At 41.9% G+C, this 24,236-nt stretch overlaps 1 protein-coding gene, 1 long non-coding RNA gene and 1 pseudogene across 2 annotated transcripts in view; all 3 read right to left on the bottom strand.

Annotated features, from left to right (window-relative positions):
• On the bottom strand, positions 143 to 1,081 carry OR1D16P (olfactory receptor family 1 subfamily D member 16, pseudogene; annotated as a pseudogene).
• Positions 20,643 to 24,236, bottom strand: part of LOC132343033 (uncharacterized) — a 109,398-nt gene continuing 105,804 nt past the window's right edge. The window contains exon 4 of the long non-coding RNA XR_009491679.1: positions 20,643 to 21,049. This is a non-coding gene — a long non-coding RNA (uncharacterized lncRNA). The remainder of the gene's footprint in view (positions 21,050 to 24,236) is intronic.
• On the bottom strand, positions 21,785 to 22,738 carry OR1P1 (olfactory receptor family 1 subfamily P member 1). The gene has a single exon (NM_001390026.1). The coding sequence runs from the start codon at positions 22,736 to 22,738 to the stop codon at positions 21,785 to 21,787; it is 954 nt and encodes a 317-aa protein (NP_001376955.1).

Raw genomic sequence — 24,236 nt, 5'->3', positions numbered from 1 at the left:
GCTACAGTGCATGGGGTCGTAAAAGGGTCAGACACGACTTAGTGACTAAATAACAAGTGTGTTCCGATCACTCCTGTGTCCTCCATAGGATAACACCTTGTACATGAATTGAAGCAATCTCCACTTCAATGCCCAGATTACCTCATGCCAACCTCTGGAAGGCTTTCCCTAAGAGGAGTCTTCCCAGTGCCCCATGGATGGCCTTGATCCTCAGGCTCTAGATGAAAGGGTTCATCATGGGGTTCACCACAGCATACATCACTGGGGCTACTGAATCCTTCATGTAGTGGGTTTTGAGGGGCTGCAGATATACCATACCAAGTGTCCCACAGAAGAGGGAGACCACAGCCAAGTGGGAGGCACGGGTGGAGAAAGCTTTGTGCTTCCTAGACGGTGAAGGTATCTGGAGGATGGTGCTGACAATCCAGACATAGGATGTGGTCATGAACCCTCAAGGGGTGAGGAAGATGAAGCAGCCTGTGGCAATCAACACTGTGTGAGTGATGTGAATGTTAGAACAGGCGAGCCTCAGTAGGACGTCCATCTCACAGAAGATGTAGCGGATCCTCCAGGACCTCAGAAGGTCACCTTGGTCATGAGGAGGGTGTGATGAGGCCACAGAGGACAGAGAGGGCCCAACACAAGGTGAGGAGTGAAATGAGAGCCCAGGGCTCATGGCTGTGGTGTAGCGGAGGGGACGGCAGATGACCACGCAGCGGTCATATGCCATCGTGGCCAGGATGAGGTTGTCCAGAGCCACCAAGGAGACCTGGAAATAGAGCTGAGTCACACACCCTCCATATGAGATGGCTTTGTTCTGAGACTGAAGGTTTACCACCATCTTGGGGATTCTCTTGGTGATGAAGAAGAGGTCTGTGAAGCAAAGGTTGGCCAGGAAGAAGTACATGGGAGTGTGCAGGTGGGAGTCAGAGCCAATGGCCAGAATGATGAGCACATTTCCCACCACTGTGACCAGACACATGGACAGGAACATCCAAAACAGGACCCGCTGCTGCTCAGGATTCTCTGAGATCCCCAGGAGGAGGAACTCTGAGACTCCACTCTGGTTGCCTCCATGCATTTCTCCAACTGTCTGCAACATCAGCACCAACAAATGTTTGGTTACTGTTACTTCTGTTAAACAAGGGCATTCACATACACAAGATCAACTATTCTCTTGGCATTAAAATATCTTGAATTAAATTTTATAATATTTTAATACAGATTTTCAACAAAGTAATAACAGGCATAAACATATAACATGGACAATGTGTAACTTCTAGTCATTCCAGCAACTTCTTCTCAGTTCAGTTCAGTTCAGTCACTCAGTCATGTCTGACTCTTTGTGACCCCATGGACTGCAGCACGCCAGGCTTCCCTGTCCATCACCAACTCCCAGAGCTTACTCAAACTCATGTCCATCCAGTCAGTGATGCCATCCAACCATCTCATCCTCTGTTGTCCCCTTCTCCTCTCGCCTTCAATCTTTCCCAGCATCAGGGTCTTTTCCAATGAGTCAGTTCTTTGGATCAGGTGGCCAAAGTATTGGAGCTTCAGCTTCAGCATCAGTCCTTCCAGTGAACATTCAGGACTGATTTCCTTCAGGATTGACTTCTTCTCTGCCATACTTCTTTTTTTTTTTATTAATTTATTTACTTTAATTGGAGGCTAATTAGTTTACAATATTGTAGTGGTTTTTGCCATACATTGACATAAATCAGCCATGGGTGTACATGTGTTCCCCATCCTGAAAACCCCTCCCCATTTCATCCCTCAGGGTCATCCCAGTACACCGGCTCTATGCGCCCTGTCTCATGCATCAAACCTGGACTGGCGATCTATTTCACATATGGTAATATACATGTTTCAATGTTATACGTGTACACCTGTGGCAGATTCATGTTGATGTATGGCAAAACCAATACAATATTATAAAGTAATTAACCTCCAATTAAAATAAATAAATTTATATTAAAAAAATGCTATTCTCTCACATCATCCCACCCTCATCTTCTCCCACAGAGTCCAAAAGTCTGTTCTTTATCTCTGTGTCTCTTTTGCTGTCTCACATATAGGGTCATCATTACCATCTTCCTAAATTCCATATATATGCATTAATATACTGTATTGGTATTTTTCTTTCTGACTTACTTCACTCTGTATAATAGGCTCCAGTTTCATCCATCTCATCAGAACTGATTCAAATGCATTCTTTTTAATAGCTGAGTAATATTCCATTGTGTATATGTACTACAGCTTTCTTTTCCATTCATCTGCCAATGGACATCTAGGTTGCTTCCATGTCCTAGCTATTGTAAACAGTGCTGTGATGAACACTGGGGTACACATGTCTCTTTCAATTCTGGTTTCCTCGGGGTGTATGCCCAGCAGTGGGATTACTGGGTCATATGGTCTGCTATACTTCTTATCTGCCATACTCAATATTACAGGAATAATGTCTATGTCTTATTTTAAATTCTACCGTCTTACCACATTCTTGAAGTGCTTAAAGGTTAATACATCATGATATTGAGTAGATGTTTAGTTAACAATAATTGCGCCTCAAATAAATCTCATTGGCAATGATACTGCCACTGTGCAAAGATGAACAGATTTTAAAATAATATTTAAAACAGGTTATGCACTATAAAAAGGGCTTCCCTGGTGGGCTCAGACAGTAAAGCCTCTACCTGCAATGCGGGAGACCTGGGTTCAGTCCCTGGGTTGGGAAGATCCCCTGGAGAAGGCAATGGCAACCCACTCCAGAACTCTTGCCTGGAAAATCCCATGGACGGAGGAGCCTGGTAGGCTACAGTTCATGGGGTAGCAAAGAGTCGGACATGACTGAGTGACTTTACTTTCTTTCTTTCTTTCTTATGCACTATAAGAAATGATTATTATACAACTGGACAAAGGGAGAGAGTAAAAATATTGGAAAGGAGAAAGAAAAATTATCATTTTCATTGATAGGATGATGTATTGGGGAAATCTAAGACAATCAACTGAAATGTCATTGGAAATAAAAATCAGCGTCAATAAAGTGGCCAATCATGCAATGAATGAATAGACCTCAAAACTAACAGTGGGCCCAGTAAGTCCACCTAGAGTGCAGTTATTAAGACTTAAGATGAATATTTCAGATGCTGGAACTCATTATCTGAGCTTTGTCACTCACTATGAAACCTCAGGCCAGTTACCTGAGCTCTTTCACACTAGCATTCCCCTGTAAATAATGAGTTGTGGTAAGGCTAAAATTAAGGAATAAAGTGCTGAACACAAAGTATTAGCATGTAGTGGACATACAATAAATATTGCCTATTACTGTTATTATATATAGGTAAACAGTTATCTGGTGAGAATACAGTGTGAACAATGACATTATCAGCAAAATAATCTAAGCTTTAAGATGTTAATAAGAATTGAGCAGGACCTTCCAATTCTTCCCCTGGAGAAGGGAATGGCAACCCACTCCAGCATTCTTGCCTGGAGAATTCTATGGGCAGTCCATGGGGTCAAAAGGAGTCAGACACGACTTTCACTTTCCAATTCTCCATTTCTCTATTTAAATAATAAATGGATAAACTCACTAATTTTTTGATATAAAGATGAAGTATTGCACATGTGTGTATTCTCCTGAATTAATCTAAGATTTATTTAACCTATCCAAGTCAAAATCATAACAGGACTTCCTGGAAACAATGACTATTTAAAGTTTCATCTAAAAATAAACATGAGGGACTTCCCTGGTGGTCCAGCTCAGAGATGGACCTAAGACTCTGAGCTCCCAATGCAGTTGGATCCCTGTTCAGGAAACTAGATCCCACATGCCACAACTAAGTCCCAGCACAGCCAAAGAAATAAATAAAAATATTTTAAAAATAAATTTGGACAATGTCGAGAAGAATGCTAGAAAGAGAACATTTTTTCTGTCAAACAGAAAAGCAGTGTGGTGCTGGTGCTGGAGTGAACATTCAGTGGAGCTAGACAGAACTTTAGAAACAGAGCCAAGAAAGGTCTCAGGGAAGCAAGGATAATAGTCATAAATTATACTGACAGTTATTGAAGATACTTGAGATCCAAGAACTTCTGATTTTTATGCTAGAAATTATTATAATAGTGCCAAACGTTGAAGCAAATGTCAGACTGCTTGTCCTTGGTCTTCCACTTTTTTATAAATTTAATTTTATATTTCTTGAAGATCATAGACACATGCTATAAAGATCCGTATTCACACACACACACTGTTGTTCTTGAAAAATATTTTCTCCATATAACTGAGTATTTTTTCATGTATACCAAACAAGAGAAAAATACATGCTCAACTCTGTCATTTTGTAACTTTGGAAATAAACAGAAAGGACATGCTTTTTACTAAAAAAAAATTCTAGTACTAGAAGTTCATCTTAAGAATCAGTTCAGTTCAGTTCAGTTCAGTTGCTCAGTCGTGTCCGACTCTTTTCGACCCCATGAATCGTAGCACTCCGGGCCTCCCTGTCCATCACCATCTCCTGAAGTTCACTCAGACTCACGTCCATCGAGTCAGTGATGCCATCCAGCCATCTCATCCTCTGACTTCCCCTTCTCCTCCTGCCCCCAATCCCTCCCAGCATCAGAGTCTTTTCCAATGAGTCAACTCTTTGCATCAGGTGGCCAAAGTACTGGAGTTTCAGCTTTAGCATCATTCCTTCCAAAGAAATCCCAGGGCTGATCTCCTTCAGAATGGACTGGTTGGAGCTCCTTGCAGTCCAAGGGACTCTCCAGAGTCTTCTCCAACACCACAGTTCAAAGGCATCAATTCTTCAGCGCTCAGCTTTCTTCACAGTCCAACTCTCACATCCATATATAATCAGACAAAATGTAAAAAACTGTACTATCTTAGAGGTTCATCAGAGCCTTGTTAACAAGAGTAAAAATGTAGAAACAACATAAACATTCAACATTAGAGGTTTTCCTTAAAAATTACAGAATACCTAGGAAATGGCAACCCACTCCAGTGTTCTTCCCTGGAAAATTTCATGAGCAGAGGAGCCTGGTGGTCTACAGTCCCTGGGGTCACAGAGAGTAGGACACGACTAAGGGACTAAGTACACCGGAACAGAAAGAGACTTGTGGTTTCCAGCAAGAGAGAAATAGGAGTGACTGAACGGCTATGGGAGTGATGAAAATGTTCTCAAGTTAGATTGTGATGATGGTTGTATAATTCTGTAAATATATTAAAACCATTCAATTGTGTGCTTTAAATGGGTGAATTTGATGCTTTCCAATATACATTAAGTGCAGACAAATACTGTTTGATTCTACTTACATGAGACACTTAGAAAAGGCAAATTCATAGTGTCAGAAAGTACACTGGTAGATGCAAGGGATTGGGGGGATGGGGAGGTGGAGATTGGGAATGGGAAGTGAGTGCTTACAGGGGACAGACTTTCAGGTCAGGAAGGTGAAAAATTCGGGAGATAAATGGTAGTGAGAGTTGCACAGCAATGTGAATGTACCTAGTGCCACTGAACTGTACAGTTAAATATGATTAATATAGTATGATTTATACTATGTGAGTTTTACCACAGTAAAAAAATTTAAAAATACATCATCAACATTAATCAGTCACAGGCATACATATGTTCCCCCCCACCTTTTGAACTCCCCTCGCATCTCCCACCCCTCCAGGTTGTCACAAAGCACTAGGCTGAGTTCTCTGTGTTACACAGCAAATTCCCACTTGCCATCTATTTTACATATGGTAAATAAATGGGTGAATTTTAAGGGTATTGGTTTATATCTCAATAAAGTTATTTTTTAAAGTATATAATCCATTAAATCAGTGGAAAACTCTGAATCTATCATAAATAATGATGTTTAAATTTTTTCATTTATATATGGAAAGTTTGTAACAACTGATAAATTAAAATTTCAGTTTGCTCTTACACAATAAAATGGAAAATCTGCAGTTTACCCCTACTTGACACTAGCGATACCTGCTCAGTGTTGCTGTTATGAGGAAGAGAAACAAGGAAATAAATCAAGTGCTCAGCACTGGCTGAGCCCCTTCTCTAACCAGCTGGGTCCTGGCGCTGAGAGCTCTCCTGAAAGAAGTATGGGTGGGAGGTAGGTAATGGGCTGGGAAAAGCCAGAGGACACTCCAGGACACTGGCCCATCTACTTTCTTGTCCTCAAGGCAAGTGTCCCCCACACTTTGACACGCATCAGAATCACCTGCAATTCTCATTTAAAAAAATAACAAAACAGGTTCAGGGACTTCCCTGGCAGTCCAGGGGTTAAAGACTTCGTGCTTCTAACACAGGGGGCATGGGTTTGACCCCTGGTGGGGGAACTAAGATCCCACATGCCTCCACAGTGTGACCAAAAAATTTTTAAAACATAAATTATAAAGGAAGTACACATGCCCTTTCTTGAGATGATTCAGTAGGTCTGTTCTGAGAATCAAGTTCTTTTTTAGCAATCACCCTGTGATTTTGATTCCACATTTTGGAAAAAACTGCTCTGAGCCTGTAAAAGTCAGTGGCCAGATGGAAGCAAAGAGGAACTGAAGAGCCTCTTGATGAAAGGGAAAGAGGAAGAGTGAAAAAGTTGGATTGAAACTCAACATTCAAAAAACTAAGATCATGGCATCTGGTCCCATCACGTCATGGCAAATAGATGGGGAGACAACAGAAACATGACAAACTTTATTTTCTTGGGCTCCAAAATCACTGCAGATGGTGACTGCAGCCATGAAATTAAAAGACGCTTGCTCCTTGAAAGAAAAGCTATGACCAACCTAGACAGCATACTAAAAAGGAGAGACATTACTTTGCTGACAAAAGTCTGTATAGTCAAAAATATGATTTTTTCCAGTAGTCATGTATGGATGTGAGAGATGGACTGTAAAGAAAGAGAGTACCAAGAATTGATGCTTTTAAACTGTGGTGTTGGAGAAGACTCGAGAGTCCCTTGGACTGCAAGGAAATCAAATCAGTCCATCCTAAAGGAAATCAGTCCTGAATATTCATTGGAAGGGCTGATGTTGAAGCTGAAGCTCCAATACTGCGGCCACCTGATGAGAAGAACTGACTCATTTGAAAAGACTCTGATGCTGGGAAAGATTAAAGGTGGGAGGAGAAGGGGACGACTGAGGATAAGATGGTTGGATGGCATCACTGACTCAATGGACATGAGTTTGAGCAAGCCCAGGGAGTTGGTGATGACAGGAAAGCCTGACATGCTGCAGTCCATGGGGTCACAAAGAGTTGAACACAACTGAGCGACTGAACTGAATGGAACTGAGATGGCCTTAAACACACAAATCCCTCTGCAGTGTGACTCAGCAGAAAGAATGTAGGCATGATTTGGAAAAGGGCTCCAAACTGAATTTTGAAAACCTGGCCGTTAGTACCTCTTGTGTTGCTCCCCAGCTGTGTGACCTAGAGGACAGCACACAACCTCTCTGAGCCTTTTCACTCACTCATAAGCCCTTTCATCTCACTCATAAACCCTTTTCATCTCACTCATAAACCCTTTCAGATTGAAGAATGACATGCAACAGAGCATGAGATAGAGTGTTGAAAACTACAGAGCATTAAGATTGGAAGGATTGTTAATTACTTTAAAATATGAAGGGATTAAGGGCTTCCTAGGTGGCCCAGCGGTAAAGAATCTGCCTGCTAATGTAGAAGATACATGTTTGATCCCTGGGGCAGGAAGATCCCCTGGACAAAGAAATGGCAACCCACACCAGTATTCTTGCCTGAGAAATCCCCTGGACCGAGGAGCCTGACAGGCTACAGTCCACAGGGTCACAAGAGTCAGACATGACTTAGTGACTAAACTATCAACAAACATGAAGGGATTAGAGTATATGAAGACTTTCCAAAGTGTCTATGTTTGTAGGAGACAGCAAATGGAGAAGGAAGAAGATTTTAAAATAGGAGAGAAAGAGAGGGAGAGAGAGAATGAGGGGGTCGTCCTTATCCCCTGCTCTGTGCTGGTCTCAGAGTTCACTGGTCATGCTGCCAATGTTTCTGCTATGAAAACTCACAGTCAGGACATAAAGGATCTTAAGTAAAACTGTAGGACTCGGGGCTGGAACAGGGTAAAGTGAAAAGCAAGGGAACTCGTACCTGAAACTTTGGTCCTCTAATACAGGAGACAGAATATAAGGCTGTAGGTGCTCCAATGAGGCTGGGGAAACAGGGCTGAGCATCAGGAAGGAAGGGCCTAAGTCAGGCTGTGTCAGGTCTATTTATCAGTTTGGGGAAGCCTCCAAGGAAGCAATTCCAATACAGTTTCTTCAGATGAGCATGAGTAATTTTCCCAACAAGCCAGGGTCTTGGGAAATGAGCCTTATTTACAAGGAATAAGCCAGACTCTTATTCCTTCTCTTATCTCACTTTGTCTCCTCCCCTATATACTCCTTCCTCCCTCCTTCGCTCTCCCTATTTTAGGTGATAAGATGAGCTTGGATCTCACAAACCATAGATCCCTCAGTCTATCCCCTATCTGACCAAACTGTTAGCACCACTGACTCAGAACTGAAAGGATTTTTAGATTCAAACAAGCCTATTTATTGCCTCCATACCCTCTCCATAGAGGAACTGGATTTTTAACATCTCTGACCAGACAACACCTTGTCCTGTCTTTGCATCTCCACTTTGATGGGGAGCTATCTTCAAACAGATTTCAAGCAAAATGTCTCCAGTCTCAAATGTACACATGCATGGTTACGTCTGACTCTTTATGACCCCATATTCTGCAACCTGCCAGGCTCCCTCCTCTGTCCATGGAATTTTCGAGGCAACAATACTGGAATGGGTTGCCACTTTTTTCTCCAGGGGATCTTCCCAATCCAGGGATAGAACCCACGTCTCCAGCATCTCCTGCGTTGGCAGGCAGATTCTTTAGCACTGCACCACAGTTGGTAGTTACAAACAGGACTCAGTTTGGAGTCACCACTCAGAGTAGAGTTATGCCAAAGACACACTGCTGGAAGAGAGTATGAGTGATTCCAGGCATGTTCCCGGTTCCACTGATGGGCCATGATTGATTTATGGAATTGCTCTAGCTACCCCCCTCTCACCACCTCCTACTTTTCAAATCTAACAATAACACACCTTCCACTTGTCAAAGTATGATGTGGTCACAGCTGTCATAGCACCACCACCTAGCTATCCCATGGAGTCAGTTTGTATAGTTGGCCTCTGTCCTGCTGCTGAAGCCCTTACAACCTGAGGTCATTTGGTCAGTACAACCTGAACCCCTTTCTAGGAACAGCCCAAAGCCTCTCAGCAGAAACCAACCTCATTTATGCTTGTTGTGCCTGGGACTCTGTCTTCCTTACTTCTCTTCTTGATTTATGTTGTATTATTTATTGATGCAAGCATTGAGCTAGATGCTGGGAAACCACCATGAACAAAATGGACATGATTGCCTCCTTTCATGGAGCCTGAAGATCAGTAAAGAGATAAGGAAAATAATCACAAACTGATGCATGCCCCAAGGAAGCTATAATCTGAAATAGAGAATAATGAGGGAGGAGCAAGCAACTACTGGATTTGCAAAAAAAAAATCGTTAGGGTTTTTTCACACCATCTTACAAAAAACTTGAATGAACTTTTCAGCCAATCCAATACTTAGTTTGGTTGGTCACAGGGTCTCTCTGAAAGACATGTAAGCTGAGACCAGATGGCTGAGAGCTACTCAGGGAGTTGAAAAAAGAGCTCTCCAGAGAGAAGACACAGCATCTTCAAAGGCACAAAAGTGTATATTCAAGGACTGACAGAGAGTCAGTGCTGGTGTTACTCATGCTGTGAGTCACACAAGTTGAGGCTGGGAGCTACGTATGTGCAGATGAAGCCAGTATGTCTGGCTTAATCTGTTTTTTCTTAAAATTATAAGTTCAATGAGAATTCATTTGAGTATTTTAAGCAAGTGGAGTGGGATGATTTAACTTAGGTTGAATGGATCACTCTAGTGGCCATGAGGAGAACAGGTTGAAGACAGACAGAAACAGAAGCAAACAAAGCAGTGGCCCAGGCGTGTGGGGAACACGACCTGAGCTAGGATGGAAGCAGGAAAGAGAAATGATCTAGCTACTTTTGGCGGTGAAATCATGACGCTTCAGTGTTGGGCTGGATCCTGGAATACAAGAAAGAATAAAATCAAGGATGACCCTCCATTTCTGACTTGGGGAACTGGGGAAGGGTCCATAATGGATTAATATGGGGAAGAGTTTGAACTCCTGATAGATGAGCAGGGGAGATGAATGACAAGAGGGTATGTGGATATATAAAAGGTAGTGGATAGTGGATTAAATTTGGAAGACATCAGGACATATAAAATATCTAGAGCTGTGGAGACAGAGGAGATCATCTACAGAACAGGGAGTGAGGAGGGAACGATGATACAGAATCAAGGTCAAAGGAAGACCAGAAGTACCAACACGGCAGTCCAGAGTAAGAGGAAGAATCGGCAGAGGAAGTTCAGAGTGCCCAGAGAACACAGAGGGAAACCAGGGCCATTTGCAGTCACAACAGGAAGGACATTTTTGTGGATTTAAGATGGGATATGAAGTCCTCTGTCATCTTCTCTCTGAAAACAGGACTGAGAAAATGCTTACTCACACCACCACTGTTCAACATAATATTGGGAGATTCTGGATAGCACTATATGGAAACAGGAAAAAAATTACCGTACTCATTTCCTTTATCTTTCCTCTGCCACCAACCTCCAGTCTAGGGCACACCTGAAACTATCCCCCTTTTTTTTCACTATAAAGTTTTTCCACTTTCCTCCCTGTCTTTGACGCTCTGCTAAATCCAAGAGGTTTGTTTAGTATCAGAGAAGCCTGTAGGTGTATGTATCAAATTATTAAGATCAGGCCTTAATTTTATTCAATACATTATTAATTTTATAAATATTATTTAAAAAATATTATGACTTCCCTGGTGGTCCAGTGGTTAAGAACTCACCTGCCCACGCAGGGGGCACAGGTTTGATCCCTGGTCTGGGAAGATTCCACATGCCTCGAGGTGACTAAGCCCATGCCCCAGGACTACTGAGACCACATGTCCTAGAACCTATGGTCCGCAACAAGAGAAGCCACCACAGTGAGAAACCCAGGCACAGTAATGAAGAGTAGCTCACAGCAGCTAGAGAAGACCAATGTGTCACAACGAAGACCTGAGGCAGTCAAAAATAAAAATGATCAACTAAAAATAAGATATTAAAAAATCTTACTGTTGATATAATTTGATACTCTAATTCCACTTCTAAAGGTTTACATCCTAATAAACCATCCAAAATGGAATCAGCTTTAAAAAATATACTTGCCATGATATTATTTATAACTTTTTTAAATAAAAGGAGCCTATACAGCCTAGGGGATATAGCCAATATTCTATAGTAACTATAAATGGACTATAACCTTTAAAAATTGTAAATCACTGTCATACACCTGTAACTTACATAACATTGACATGAACTATATATCCTTCAATTTAAAAAAATAAATGGTCAAGAGTGTAAATTTTATGCCATGTGGTTATCACAAAATTTTTTAATTTAAAAAATAATAATCAAATCAAACGAGCCTAAATGCCTATCAATTAGGAAATATGATAGTACCAGACCGCCTGACCTGCCTCTTGAGAAACCTGTATGCAGGTCAGCAAGCAACAGTTAGAACTGGACATGGAACAACAGACTGGTTCCAAATAGGAAAAGGAGTACGTCAAGGCTGTATATTGTCACCCTGCTTATTTAATTTATATGCAGAGTACATCATGAGAAGTGCTGGGCTGGAAGAAACACAAGCTGGAATTAAGATTGCCGGGAGAAATATCAATAACCTCAGATATGCAGATGACACCACCCTTATGGCAGAAAGTGAAGAGGAACTCAAAAGCCTCTTGATGAAAGTGAAAGAGGAGACTGAAAAAGTTGGCTTAAAACTCAACATTCAGAAAACGAAGATCATGGCATCCCGTCCCATCACTTTATGGGAAATAGATGGGGAAACAGTGGAAACAGTGTCAGACTTTATTTTGGGGGGCTCCAAAATCACTGCAGATGATGACTGCAGCCATGAAATTAAAAGACGCTTACTCCTTGGAAGATATGTTGAAATGTATAAACTCTTAGATGTGTAATTTTAAATGAGATGTCTCCTTTCTAAAAGGGTATACAAATAAACTGTTTCATTCATATGACCTAAAAAAAAAAAAAGAAAGAAAGTTATGACCAACCTAGATAGCATATTCAAAAGCAGAGACATTACTTTGCCAACAAAGGTCCATCTAGTCAAGGCTACGGTTTTTCCAGTGGTCATGTATGAATGTGAGAGTTGGACTGTGAAGAAGGCTGAGCACCGAAGAATTGATGCTTTTGAACTGTGGTGTTGGAGAAGACGCTTGAGAGTCCCTTGGACTGCAAGGAGATCCAACCAGTCCATTCTGAAGGAGATCAGTTCTGGGATTTCTTTGGAGGGAATGATGCTGAAGCTGAAACTCCAATACTTTGGCCACCTCATGGGAAGAGTTGACTCATTGGAAAAGTATCTGATGCTGGGAGGGACTGGGGGCAGAAGGAGAAGGGGACGACAGAGGATGAGATGGCTGGATGGCATCACTGACTCTATGGATGTGAGTCTGAGTAAACTCCGGGAGTTGGTGATGGACAAGGAGGCCTGGCATGCTGCGATTCATGGGGTTACGAAGAGTCAGACATGACTGAGTGACTGAACTGAACTGAACTGAATGGGTGTTCACCCCTGCCCTGGTAGCTGAGGGCACAGAGCTGTATCGGACATGGTAGAAGTTTAGTATCTAACTTTCCTGGGATCAAGACATGAACTTATGCAAAGGGGAAATAGCAAGACCTCTCAGCCTGGATTCTCTTGGAGCCCAGAGACAGGACCTGGCTCCATGAAGCCCCCCAGGGAATGGGAAATTAGGCTGAGACGTTGCATCATGTGCATCCCAGCAGTATCAGTTATGAGACTGCCTTGATACTCTCAACTGTTTCCTAACTAATGTGGCTCCAGGGAGCTTCTACTTCCTCTAGCTTTCAGGTTTCCTGGCTTAGATGCTGAATTAATTACTAGGGAAGGTCTCTGCAGTTGTGTTTATCCCACTTAGTGAGTAAAAGTTTGGATTATTTCAAAGGTCTCTTGGAGAACCTGGTCCTGGAAGTCCTCAGAGCAGCAAGTCCTCGTTACCCTCTGAAGCAAAGTGGGGCCCCATCTCCACTCTTTCCCATCCCAGACATGGGTCACCAAGAGGAGAGTGGGTAGGGAAGTGGGTGGCTGCTGTTGTTTTGATTTTTGTTTTTGTGGGTGCACAGTTGAGTAAATCATATACCTCAGGTTATGAATATTATCCCCACCGGTCCTTGGAAAGCATCTCTCTGGCTTTATTGTTTTTCACTACCTCCAATTTCTACTCCCTTACTTTTCCCCCACATATGTATCCTCATTCAAGGATGCATATATCCTCAAAGAATACATGTTTTATTTGTCTGTATGTTGCATGTCTGTATATTTATATACAGGGCTTTCCTGGTGGCTCAGTGGTAAAGAATCAGCCTGATAACACAGGATACGTGGGTTTCATCCCTGGGTCGGGAAGATCCCCTCGAGAAGGAAATGGCAAGCCACTCCAGTATTCTTGCCTGGAGAATCCCATGGGCAGTAGAGTCCGGTGGGCTACAATCCATGGGGTCTCAAAAGAATCGGACACAACTTAGTGCCTAAAGAACAACAACAAATGTTTATATATATAAATAATACTATGCAGTAGATCTCATTGTCTCTCTCTCTTTTTCTAAAGCTTTATTTATTTTTGGCTGCGCTGGGTCTTCATTGCTGTGCACAGGCCTTCTCTAGTTGCAGCGAGGGGTGGCTCCTCTTGTTGTGGAGCACAGGCCTAGAGCACAGGCCCAGTAGTTGTGGCCTGTGGGCTGAGTTGCCTGGAATCTTCCAGGACCAGAGATTGAACCCATGTCCCCTGCATTGCCAGGTGGATTCTCAACCACTGGACCACCAGGAAAGCCCATTAGGTTCCTTAACTTTTGCATTAACAGTACTTTTATGATTCATTCTCCTTGCTCTATGGACACTCCCTGCTTCTCTTATCTCTTTCCAATCCATTTCTTACACTCACCAGAGTATTTCTCTTAATGTTTAAATTAAACCTGATCACTTTCCGGCTTAAATCATTTCAAAAATATTCTATGAAAATTAGAAAAACGAAAAACAGCCTAGATGCTTATCTGGCCTTGCTCCTAGATGTAATCGGCAACCTCAACCAGTGTCATTCGTTTTCTTTGGCTCCCAAAACATCTGCCACCTTGGCTTTCTTTCAGGTCTCAAATTCACAAAATTCTGTCATCTCAGAGCTTTTTTCTTTGCTTTCCTCCTGCCTGGAAGCTCTTCCCTCAACTTTTTGAAAGGCTTTGTCCTAAGCCAAACTAGTCTGAGTTCAGCCAAACTATTTAAGATCAACTTACAGACTTGGATGAAATGTCAAGACTCAGACATAGAATCCAACTTCAAGTGCTGAGGGGCCAAATGACATGCTCTATAGTTTGAGGAAGAGAGCATCATGCGGGTGAAATTTCAATGGAAAACAGAAGCTCTGGACAGAAAAATTCCCGCTCCTTTCTCCCTTCTGTGGATTACTCTGAGGTGCAGTCTCCCTTTGCAAATCCTCTAAATAAATTCTCTGTGCCAAACTCACTTATAAGTTGAATGACTTGCTATTTCTCTTTGCAGCTTGTTGTGAAGCAACAATCGGTACATCAATGGATCACACGCTACAGTTCTTCACATTTTTCCTTGCCTTTCTTCCCTTTTTTTCTCACCATCCTGAGTAAGGTTTATACCTACTGAACAAAGTGTCAGCATTTTAATAACTGTCTCAAGATCAGCTGTTTACAGTTTCCTTGGGATTTTCTACATGGACAATCATATTATCTGCCAATAGAGACAGTTTTACTTTTCCTTTCCAATTGTATGACTTCTTTTTCTTGCCTTATTGCACTGCCCAGGATTTCCAGTATGTTGGATAGAAACTATGATTGATGACATTGTTGTCTGTTTCCAGTCTTAGAATAAAGCATTTGGTCTTTCACTATTAATATATTACTTTAGATTTTAAAAGATGCCATTTTTAAGATGCTGTTCATCAGGTTCAGGAAATCCCCTCCTATTTCTAAAATTATTATCATGAATGAATAACAAATATTTTCAAAGACTTTTTCTGCCCCTATTGAGATAATTCTATGGGATTTTCTCTTCTTAAAGCTTACAGTATGGTGAATTAAATTACTGAATATTTAATTTTCAATGTGCCTTACATTCTGAGGATAAACTCTACTTGGTCAGTTCAGTTCAGTTGCTCATTCGTGTCTGACTCTTTGCAACCCCATGAATTACAGCACGCCAGGCCTCCCTGTCTATCACCAACTCCTGGAGTTCACTCAGACTCACATCCATTGAGTCAGTGATGCCATCCAGCCATCTCATCCTCTGTCGTCCCCTTCTCCTCCTGCCCTCAATCCCTCCTAGCATCAGAGTCTTTTCCAAGGAGTCAACTCTTCGCATGAGGTGGTCAAAGTATTGGAGTTTCAGCTTCAGCATCATTCCCTCCAAAGAAATCCCAGGGCTGATCTCCTTCAGAATGGACTGGTTGGATCTCCTTGCAGTCCAAGGGACTCTCAAGAGTCTTCTCCAACACCACAATTCAAATGCATCAATTCTTCAGTGCTCAGCCTTCTTCACAGTCCAACTCTCACATCCATACATGACCACAGGAAAAACCATAGCCTTGACTAGATGGACCTTTGTTGACAAAGTAATGTCTCTGCTTTTGAATATGCTGTCTAGGTTGGTCATAACTTTCCTTCCAAGGAGTAAGCATCTTTTAATTTCATGGCTGCAGTCACCATCTGCAGTGATTTTGGAGCCCCAGAAAATAAAGTCTGACACTGTTTCCACTGTTTCCCCATCTATTTCCCATGAAGTGATGGGCCAGATGCCATGATCTTCATTTTCTGAATGTTGAGCTTTAAGCCAACTTTTTCACTCTCCTCTTTCACTTTCATCAAGAGGCTCTTTAGTTCCTCTTCACTTTCTGCCATAAGGGTGGTGTCATCTGCATATCTGAGGTTATTGATATTTCTCCCGGCAATCTTGATTCCAGCTTGTGTTTCTTCCAGCTCAGCGCTTCTCATGATGTACTCTTCATATAAGTAAATAAGCAGGGTGACAATATACAGCCTTGACATACTCCTTTTCCTATTTGGAACCAGTCTGTTGTTCCATGTCCAGTCTAACTGTTGCTTGCTGACCTGCATACAGATTTCTCAAGAGGCAGGTCAGGTGGTCTGGTATTCCCATCTCTTTCAGAATTTTCCACAGTTTATTGTGATCCACACAGTCAAAGGCTTTGGCATAGTTAATAAAGCAGAAATAGATGTTTTTCTGGAACTCTCTTGCTTTTTCCATGATCCAGCAGATGTTGGCAATTTGATCTCTGGTTCCTCTGCCTTTTCTAAAACCAGCTTGAACATCAGGAAGTTCACGGTTCATGTATTGCTGAAGCCTGGCTTGGAGAATCTTGAGCTTTACTTTACTAGTGTGTGAGATGAGTGCAATTGTGCAGTAGTTTGAGCATTCTTTGGCATTGCTTTTCTTGGGAATGAAATTGCTTTTCTATTGGAATGAAAACTGACCTTTTCCAGTCCTGTGGCCACTGCTGAGTTTTCCAAATTTGCTGGCATATTTCCTGCAGCACTTTCACAGCATCATCTTTCAGGATTTGAAATAGCTCCAGGGAATTCCATCACCTCCACTAGCTTTGTTCGTAGTGATGCTCTCTAAGGCCCACTTGACTTCACATTCCAGGATGTCTGGCTCTAGGTGAGTGATCACACCATGGTGATTATCTGGGTCATGAAGTTTTTTTTGTACAGTTCTTCTGTGTATTCTTGCCACCTCTTCTTAATATCTTCTGCTTCTGTTAGGTCCATACCATTTCTGTCCTTTATCGAGCCCATCTTGGCATGAAATGTTCCCTTGGTATCTCTAATTTTCTTGAAGAGATCTCTAGTCTTTGCCATTCTCTTGTTTTCTTCTATTTCTTTGCATTGATCTCTGAGAAATGCTTTCTTATCTCTTCTTGCTATTCTTTGGAACTCTGCATTCAGATGCTTATATCTTTCCTTTTCTCCTTTGCTTTTCACTCTTCTTCTTTTCACAGCTATTTGTAAGGCCTCCCCAGACAGCCATTTTGCTTTTTTGCATTTCTTTTCCATGGGGATGGTCTTGATCCCTGTCTCCTGTACAATGTCACGAACCTCAGTCCATAGTTCATCAGGCACTCTATCTATCAGATCTAGGCCCTTAAATCTATTTCTCACTTCCACTGTATAATCATAAAGGATTTGATTTAGGTCATACCTGAACGGTCTAGTGGTTTTCCCTACTCTTCAATTTAAGTCTGAATTTGGTAATAAGGAGTTCATGATCTCAGCCACAGTCAGCTCCTGGTCTTGTTTTTGTTGACTGTATAGAGCTTCTCCATCTTTGGCTGCAAAGAATATAATCAATATGATTTTGGTGTTGACCATCTGGTGATGTCCACGTGTAGAGTCTTCTCTTGTGTTGTTGGAAGAGGGTGTTTGCTATGACCAGTGCATTTTCTTGACAAAACTCTATTAGTCTTTGCCCTGCTTCATTCCATGCTCCAAGGCCAAATTTGCCTGTTACTCCAGGTGTTTCTTGACTTCCTACTTTTGCATTCCAGTCCCCTATAATGAAAAGAACATCTTTTTGGGGTGTTAGTTCTAAAAGGTCTTGTAGGTCTTCATAGAACCGTTCAACTTCAGCTTCTTCAGCGTTACTGGTTGAGGCATAGACTTGGATTACTGTGATTCTGAATGGTTTGCCTTGGAAACGAACAGAGATCATTCTGTCGTTTTTGAGATTGCATCCAAGTACTGCATTTCGGACTCTTTTGTTGACCATGATGGCTACTCCATTTCTTCTGAGGGATTCCTGCCCGCAGTAGTGGATATAATGGTCATCTGAGTTAAATTCACCCATTCCAGTCCATTTTAGTTCACTTGTTCCTAGAATATCGACATTTACTCTTGCCATCTCTTGTTTGACCACTTCCAATTTGCCTTGATTCATGGACCTAACAATCCAGGTTCCTATGCAATATTGCTCTTTACAGCATCGGACCTTGGTTCTATCACCAGTCACATCCACAGCTGGGTATTGTTTTTGCTTTGGCTCCATCCCTTCATTCTTTCTGGAGTTATTTCTCCACTGATCTCCAGTAGCATATTGGGCACCTACTGACCTGGGAAGTTCCTCTTTCAGTATCCTATCATTTTGCCTTTTCATACTGTTCATGGGCTTCTCTTTTTAAGTAAAACTATAAATTTGCTAAGTTCTACTTTATAGTATTTTGCTTAGGACTTTTGTGTCTGTGATCATGAGGGATATTCATTTCCAGTATTCTTTTTAAAAAAGTAATAGCTTTGTCTGGTTTTGGTTTCAATGTAATGTTTGCCTCATAAATGTAGCTGTAAAATGGCCTCTCCTTTTCTGTTTCTAGAAGACAGAATAGAATTTGTATTATTTATTCTTTAAACATTTTAGTTCTCCAACAAAAGCACCTGAGACTGGATGTTTTTCATTAGAATGTTTTAACTACAAACACAATTTCTTTAATAGCACTGAAGTTCAGGCTATATCTTTCTTCTGAGTAAGCTTTTGTAGTTTCTTTCAGGAAATTGACCTATTTTATGTAACTTATTGGAATAATGTGCACAGTATTATCCTATTTTTTCTTGGTCAGTCTTGCTAAAAATCCATTTATCAATCTTTCCAGTGACAGCTTTTTAGTTTGTTGAATACAGTTTTGCAATTCTTTATTTTGTTGATTTCTTTCACTATCTTTTTTTCTCTTCCTTGTCTCTTTAGGATTACTCTTCTTGCTTTGTCTCCAACTTATTATTCTGGATACTTAGGTCATTTGTTTTCAACTGTAGTTCTTTCTTAATAAGAGAAGGATGTCTCAGACACCACACAATTATCAGCCATTCTCATTTCTGCCACTCCAGGGGAAAACTTCTATGATCACTAGGAAGAAAGTATCTTAGTTTGTATTTCAAAAGTCTTAAAAGATTTAGAGAGTAACCAAATGAGTGCTCACCTGTTTTCATCAGCTCTTCATGCTGCTGCTGCTGCTAAATCGCTTCAGTCGTGTCCGACTCTGTGCGACCCCAGAGACGGCAGCCCACCAGGCTCCCCCGTCCCTGGGATTCTCCAGGCAAGAACACTGGAGTGGGTTGCCATTTCCTTCTCCAATGCATGAAAGTGAAAAGTGAAAGTGAAGTCGCTCAGTCGTGTCCTACTCTTCGCAACCCCACGGACTGCAGCCTACCAGGCTCCTCCAACCATGGGATTTTCCAGGCAAGAGTACTGGAGTGGGGTGCCATTGCCTTCTAGCAGGGTTTGTTTTTTTTTTTTTTGCAATTGATTAATTTATTTTAATTGGAGGCTAATTACTTTACAATATTGTGGTGGTTTTGCCATACATTGACATGAATCAGCGATGGGTGTACATGTGTTCCCCATCCTGAACCCCCCACCCACCTCCCTCCCCATCCCATCCCTCAGGGTCATCCCAGTGCACCAGCCTGAGCACCCTGTCTCATGCATCGAATATGGGCTGGTGATCTGTTTCACATATGATAATATACATGTTTCAATGCTATTCTCTCGAATTATCCCACCCTTGCCTTCTCCCGCAGAGCTAGCAGGGTTTTTAACTGCCATCATGGCACCCCATTGTAGCAGAGGTAGCTGATTTTCCCCTGATACAGGTTTTTGCTTCTTCCATAGTAATATACTGTTAGCAGGGCATATGGGCACCAAGTATAATGAATACATTTCCCAGGCTCAACTGCAGCCAGTTGAGGCCAAGTGATCAAGTTCTGGCCGATAAGATATAAGGGGAAGAGGTGCATGCGTTCTCCAGTTGACCTTTCCTCTTTCCTGTTGGTTAAAATAAAGGCTTATTGGCAGAAGTTTAACAGTCACCTTGGACCATAATATGGAGTCATTCTTTAAAAAAAAATATATATATATATATATATATATATTTATTTATTTATTTATTTGGCTGCACTGGGTCTCAGTTTTGGCATGTGGAACCTTGTAAATGTGGCATGTGGGACCTAGTTCTCTGACCAGGGATCCAACCTAGGCTCCCTGCATTGGGAGTGCAGAGTCTTAACCACTGGACCACCATGGAAATCCCTGGAACCAGTTTTTAAGGTTGGCAGAGAACCAAGACAGAGGCAGCCTGGATCTTTGATGATTATGTAGCCAACATATCATGAGACTGTTTATTAGTACACGAGAGAAAAATAAATGCTCAATTTTCTTTTTATTTTTTAAAAATTTTTTAAAAAATTTATTTATTTCAATTAGAAGCTAATTACTTTGCAATATTGTATTGGTTTTGCCATACATCAACATGAATCCACCAGGGGTGTACACGTGCTCCCAATCCTGAACCCCCCTCCCACCTCCCTCCCCATACCATCCCTCTGGGTCATCCCAGTGCACCAGTCCCAAGCATCCTGTATCCTGCATCGAACCTGGACTGGCGATTCATTTCATATATGATATTATACATGTTTCAATGCCATTCTCCCAAATCAGCCCACTCTCTCCCTTCAATTTTCTTAAAGCTACAATTATTTAGAGTTTCTCTCTTATAATAGCCAAACCACTATCATTTTCCCTACAAAATCCTGGTTAAGTAGGCAGGAAAATATCAATAATTTCATTCCACAGATGAGAAGACTAGACTTATACAAAGTAAAAGGAGGTACTTATGTTAGGATCCAGGTTGCCTGGGAACCACTCAGGACTCACTTTCCTTAGGAAACTGTGATGAATTTGTTCCATGGTCTTGACTTTAGACAATGTCTCTGCATTCACTCTTGGTCTTCATCTGGACTTGTGAATTTTATGCTGTAGAAATAAAAATCATAAGTTCCAACTGTCTTTGATTCAGTCTTGGCTGAGACTACAGGGCACACATTTCAACACAAAGAACTTTGAGAGGACACAAGATTCCTTTATCTTCTCCTTATAAACTGTTCATAAGCCTATTTACTGAAAATAACATGGATCATTCCTTCACTGCTGAGAGCTTTGTTCTAATGGTTGCAAGCATTTTTGATTCATAACCTTCATGTAATATTTATGTAATTTCCTCTTCTTATAGGAAAAAATACATTTGTTCACTGAAAGTTGTAAACTCTTTGCCACCCAATACTGACTTGCTACTATTTTGATCATGAACTACTTTCCATGACTTCATTATCAACCTTTTTTTAAAGAGTATAGCTGCTTTACAATGTTGTGTTAGTTTCTTCTGTACAGCAAAGTGAATGGTCAACTTTTGATAAATTAGTATAAGAGGTTATGCAAACTTTTAGAATTATGAACATTGCAAAAGACATTCACTCCTGTGAAAAGTCATTTTATAAGCAAAATAAGTGGAAAAAAAGCAACTCTTAACAGATTAAAGAAAGATGAAAAGTCTTGATTTTCTTCAGTAATACCAAACGCAGGGTGGAGAGGCAAGGGAAGCAAGTGGCAATAAGGTATGTATGTGGGATTTAGAAATGGGACACTTGAGGTAGAAATTTCTGTGATGTTCCTCGCTGAGGGACAAAGGACACCTGCAGTTTCTCTGTAAAGTCACTGACCACAGGAGAAGGAGACTTTGCCCCTGAGAAGTCTCCCCAGGGCTCCCTGCATGTCCTTGGTCCGCAGGCTGTAAATGAAGGGGTTTAGCAGAGGAGTCACCACTGTGTACATGACGGCAGCTGCCGTATCCTCTTCTATTGAACTGGAGGAAGAGGATGAGGGCCACAGATAAGCCCTGATCACAGTCCCAAAGAACAAGGCAACAACAGCAAGGTGGGCTCCACAGGTAGAGAAGGCCTTGTACCTTCCTTGGGCAGAGGGGACCCTGAGGATGGCTGAAACAATGCGGATATAAGAGACCAGAATGAGCCCGAAGGGGATTAAAATGACTGCTCCCCCCAAGAAGAGGAGCACACGCTCATTGACCTGAGTGTCAGAGCAAGACACCTTCATCAGGGGTCCCAGATCACAGAAGAAGTCGGGAATGATCTTCTTAGAGCAGAAGGAAAGTCGGAATATGAGGAAGGTGTGCGTCATGGCAACAAGACTCGTAAGGGTCCAGCAGGCAGTAACCAGGATGATGCAACACCGGCGGCTCATGACCATGGCGTAGTGGAGAGGGTGGCAGATGGCCACATAGCGGTCATAGGCCATTGTAGTTAGGATAAATATGTCCATGTCCCCAAATGTCAAGAAAAAGTAGAGCTGAGTCAGGCATTCTACATAAGAAATGGACCTGTTCTGGGTCTGGATGTTCACCAGGGCCCTGGGGACAGTGGTGGAGATGAAAAGGATGTCTGCACAAGACAGGCTGGCGAGGAAGAAGTACATGGGTGTGTGAAGACGCGTGTCAGTGCCAATGGCCAGGATGATGAGTAGGTTCCCAGCCACCGTGACCAAGTACATCCACAAGAAGAGCAGGAAGAGCCTGTGCTGCTGCTCTGGCTGCTCAGAGAGTCCCCAGAGGAGGAACTCAAAGACGCTGCTCTGGTTCCCTCCTGCCATGAGCCCAGAAGTCAGAGAAAGGAACTTTGGATGAGACCCACTAACCTTCTCTAAGCATATTTCACTCTACACCATCCTTAAGGGTGCCAGTCTCTTAGTTCTAGAGAAGAAAAACAAGAATGATCTTAATTTACTTGTATTGATCACATACTATGTACACTAAACATTTTTACTGAAATCTACTAGATATAATATTCTAGGAAGTGTAGGAAACAGTTTAAGGAAATTAAACTAGATTTCTTGGTTTATTTCTCTATATTCTGTTGTGCCAATTTTCTTTAGTTGTAGTTTCTTCTTCAGCTGTATTCACAGGAAAGTCTAGAACCTTTCATTCATTCATTCCACAGATATTAGGTACTAACTCTGGACCTGGTAGAGTGCTAGATAAATAAGACAACGATAATCCTTAAATTCAGAAAAATTTCAATTTCATGGGATAGACACAACTGCCTCTTTTAAAATTCTATACAATTTTGATTCAGGGTTCCCCCACATCTCCCATTCAGCTGCCTTCAAATCACTCTCATACACCAGACTTCATCTGACCTGGTCTGTCATGTCCAAAGGCAACATTCTGAAGACACAATCTATTATCTATTCTAGTGTGTCCATGTTCAGTCGCCCGGTTGTGTCCAACTCTTTGTGACGCTATGGATTGTATCCTGCCAGGCTCTTCTGTCCATAGAATTTTCCACCAAGAATACTAGCTGCTGCTGCTGCTGCTGCTGCTGCTGCTGCTGCTAAGTCGCTTCAGTCGTATCCGACTCTGTGCAACCCCATAGGTGTCATTGGAGTGGGTTGCTATTTCTTCCTCCAGGAGATCTTCCCAACTCAGGGATCAAACCCACATCTCTTGCATTGGCAGGCAAGTTCTTTACTACTCGAGTCACCAGGAAAGCCCTATTATCTGTTCCACCAGAAACCAATTTAATAATCAAATAGCTATTTAGTAAATATGTGTAATGGAGAAGGCAATGGCACCCCACTCCAGTACTCTTGCCTGGAAAATCCAATGGACGGAGGAGCCTGGTAGGCTGCAGTCCATGGCGTCACTAAGAGTCAGACATGACTAAGCGACTTCCCTTTCACTTTTCACTTTCATGCATTGGAGAAGGAAATGGCAACCCTCTCCAGTGTTCTTGCCTGGAGAATCCCAGGGACGGGGGAGCCTGGTGGGCTTCTGTCTATGGGTCGCACAGAGTCGGACACGACTGAAGCGACTTAGCAGCAGCAGCAAATATGTGAAAGATAACTCAAGTTATTAAAACAACAAAGAAGAAATCATAATCCCTTTTGTCTAAAATCTCAAAATCTGGTTGGATGCACACACACACACACACACACATACACCCCTCTACTACAAAGCAGACTGAGGCAGAAAAGGAAGGCTTTCTAGGCTATATAAATGTACTTGCAGATCTTGTCAGTGGGCTAGGGAGCTGGAGATTTGAGCATAAGGTGGAGGTGGGATTCCAGGCTGAGGTAAAAGCTGGAAAGG

This window comes from Bos taurus, chromosome 19 (genome assembly GCF_002263795.3).
Source record: "Bos taurus isolate L1 Dominette 01449 registration number 42190680 breed Hereford chromosome 19, ARS-UCD2.0, whole genome shotgun sequence".
Lineage (NCBI taxonomy): Eukaryota > Metazoa > Chordata > Mammalia > Artiodactyla > Bovidae > Bos > Bos taurus.
The sequence above is the reverse complement of the archived record's forward strand: the minus strand, read 5'-3'. Positions and strand labels throughout refer to the sequence as shown.

Coding starts and splice junctions, on each gene's coding strand:
- OR1P1 (NM_001390026.1), bottom strand. CDS start 22,738: ATGGCAGGAGGGAACCAGAGCAGCGTCTTTGAGTTCCTCCTCTGGGGA.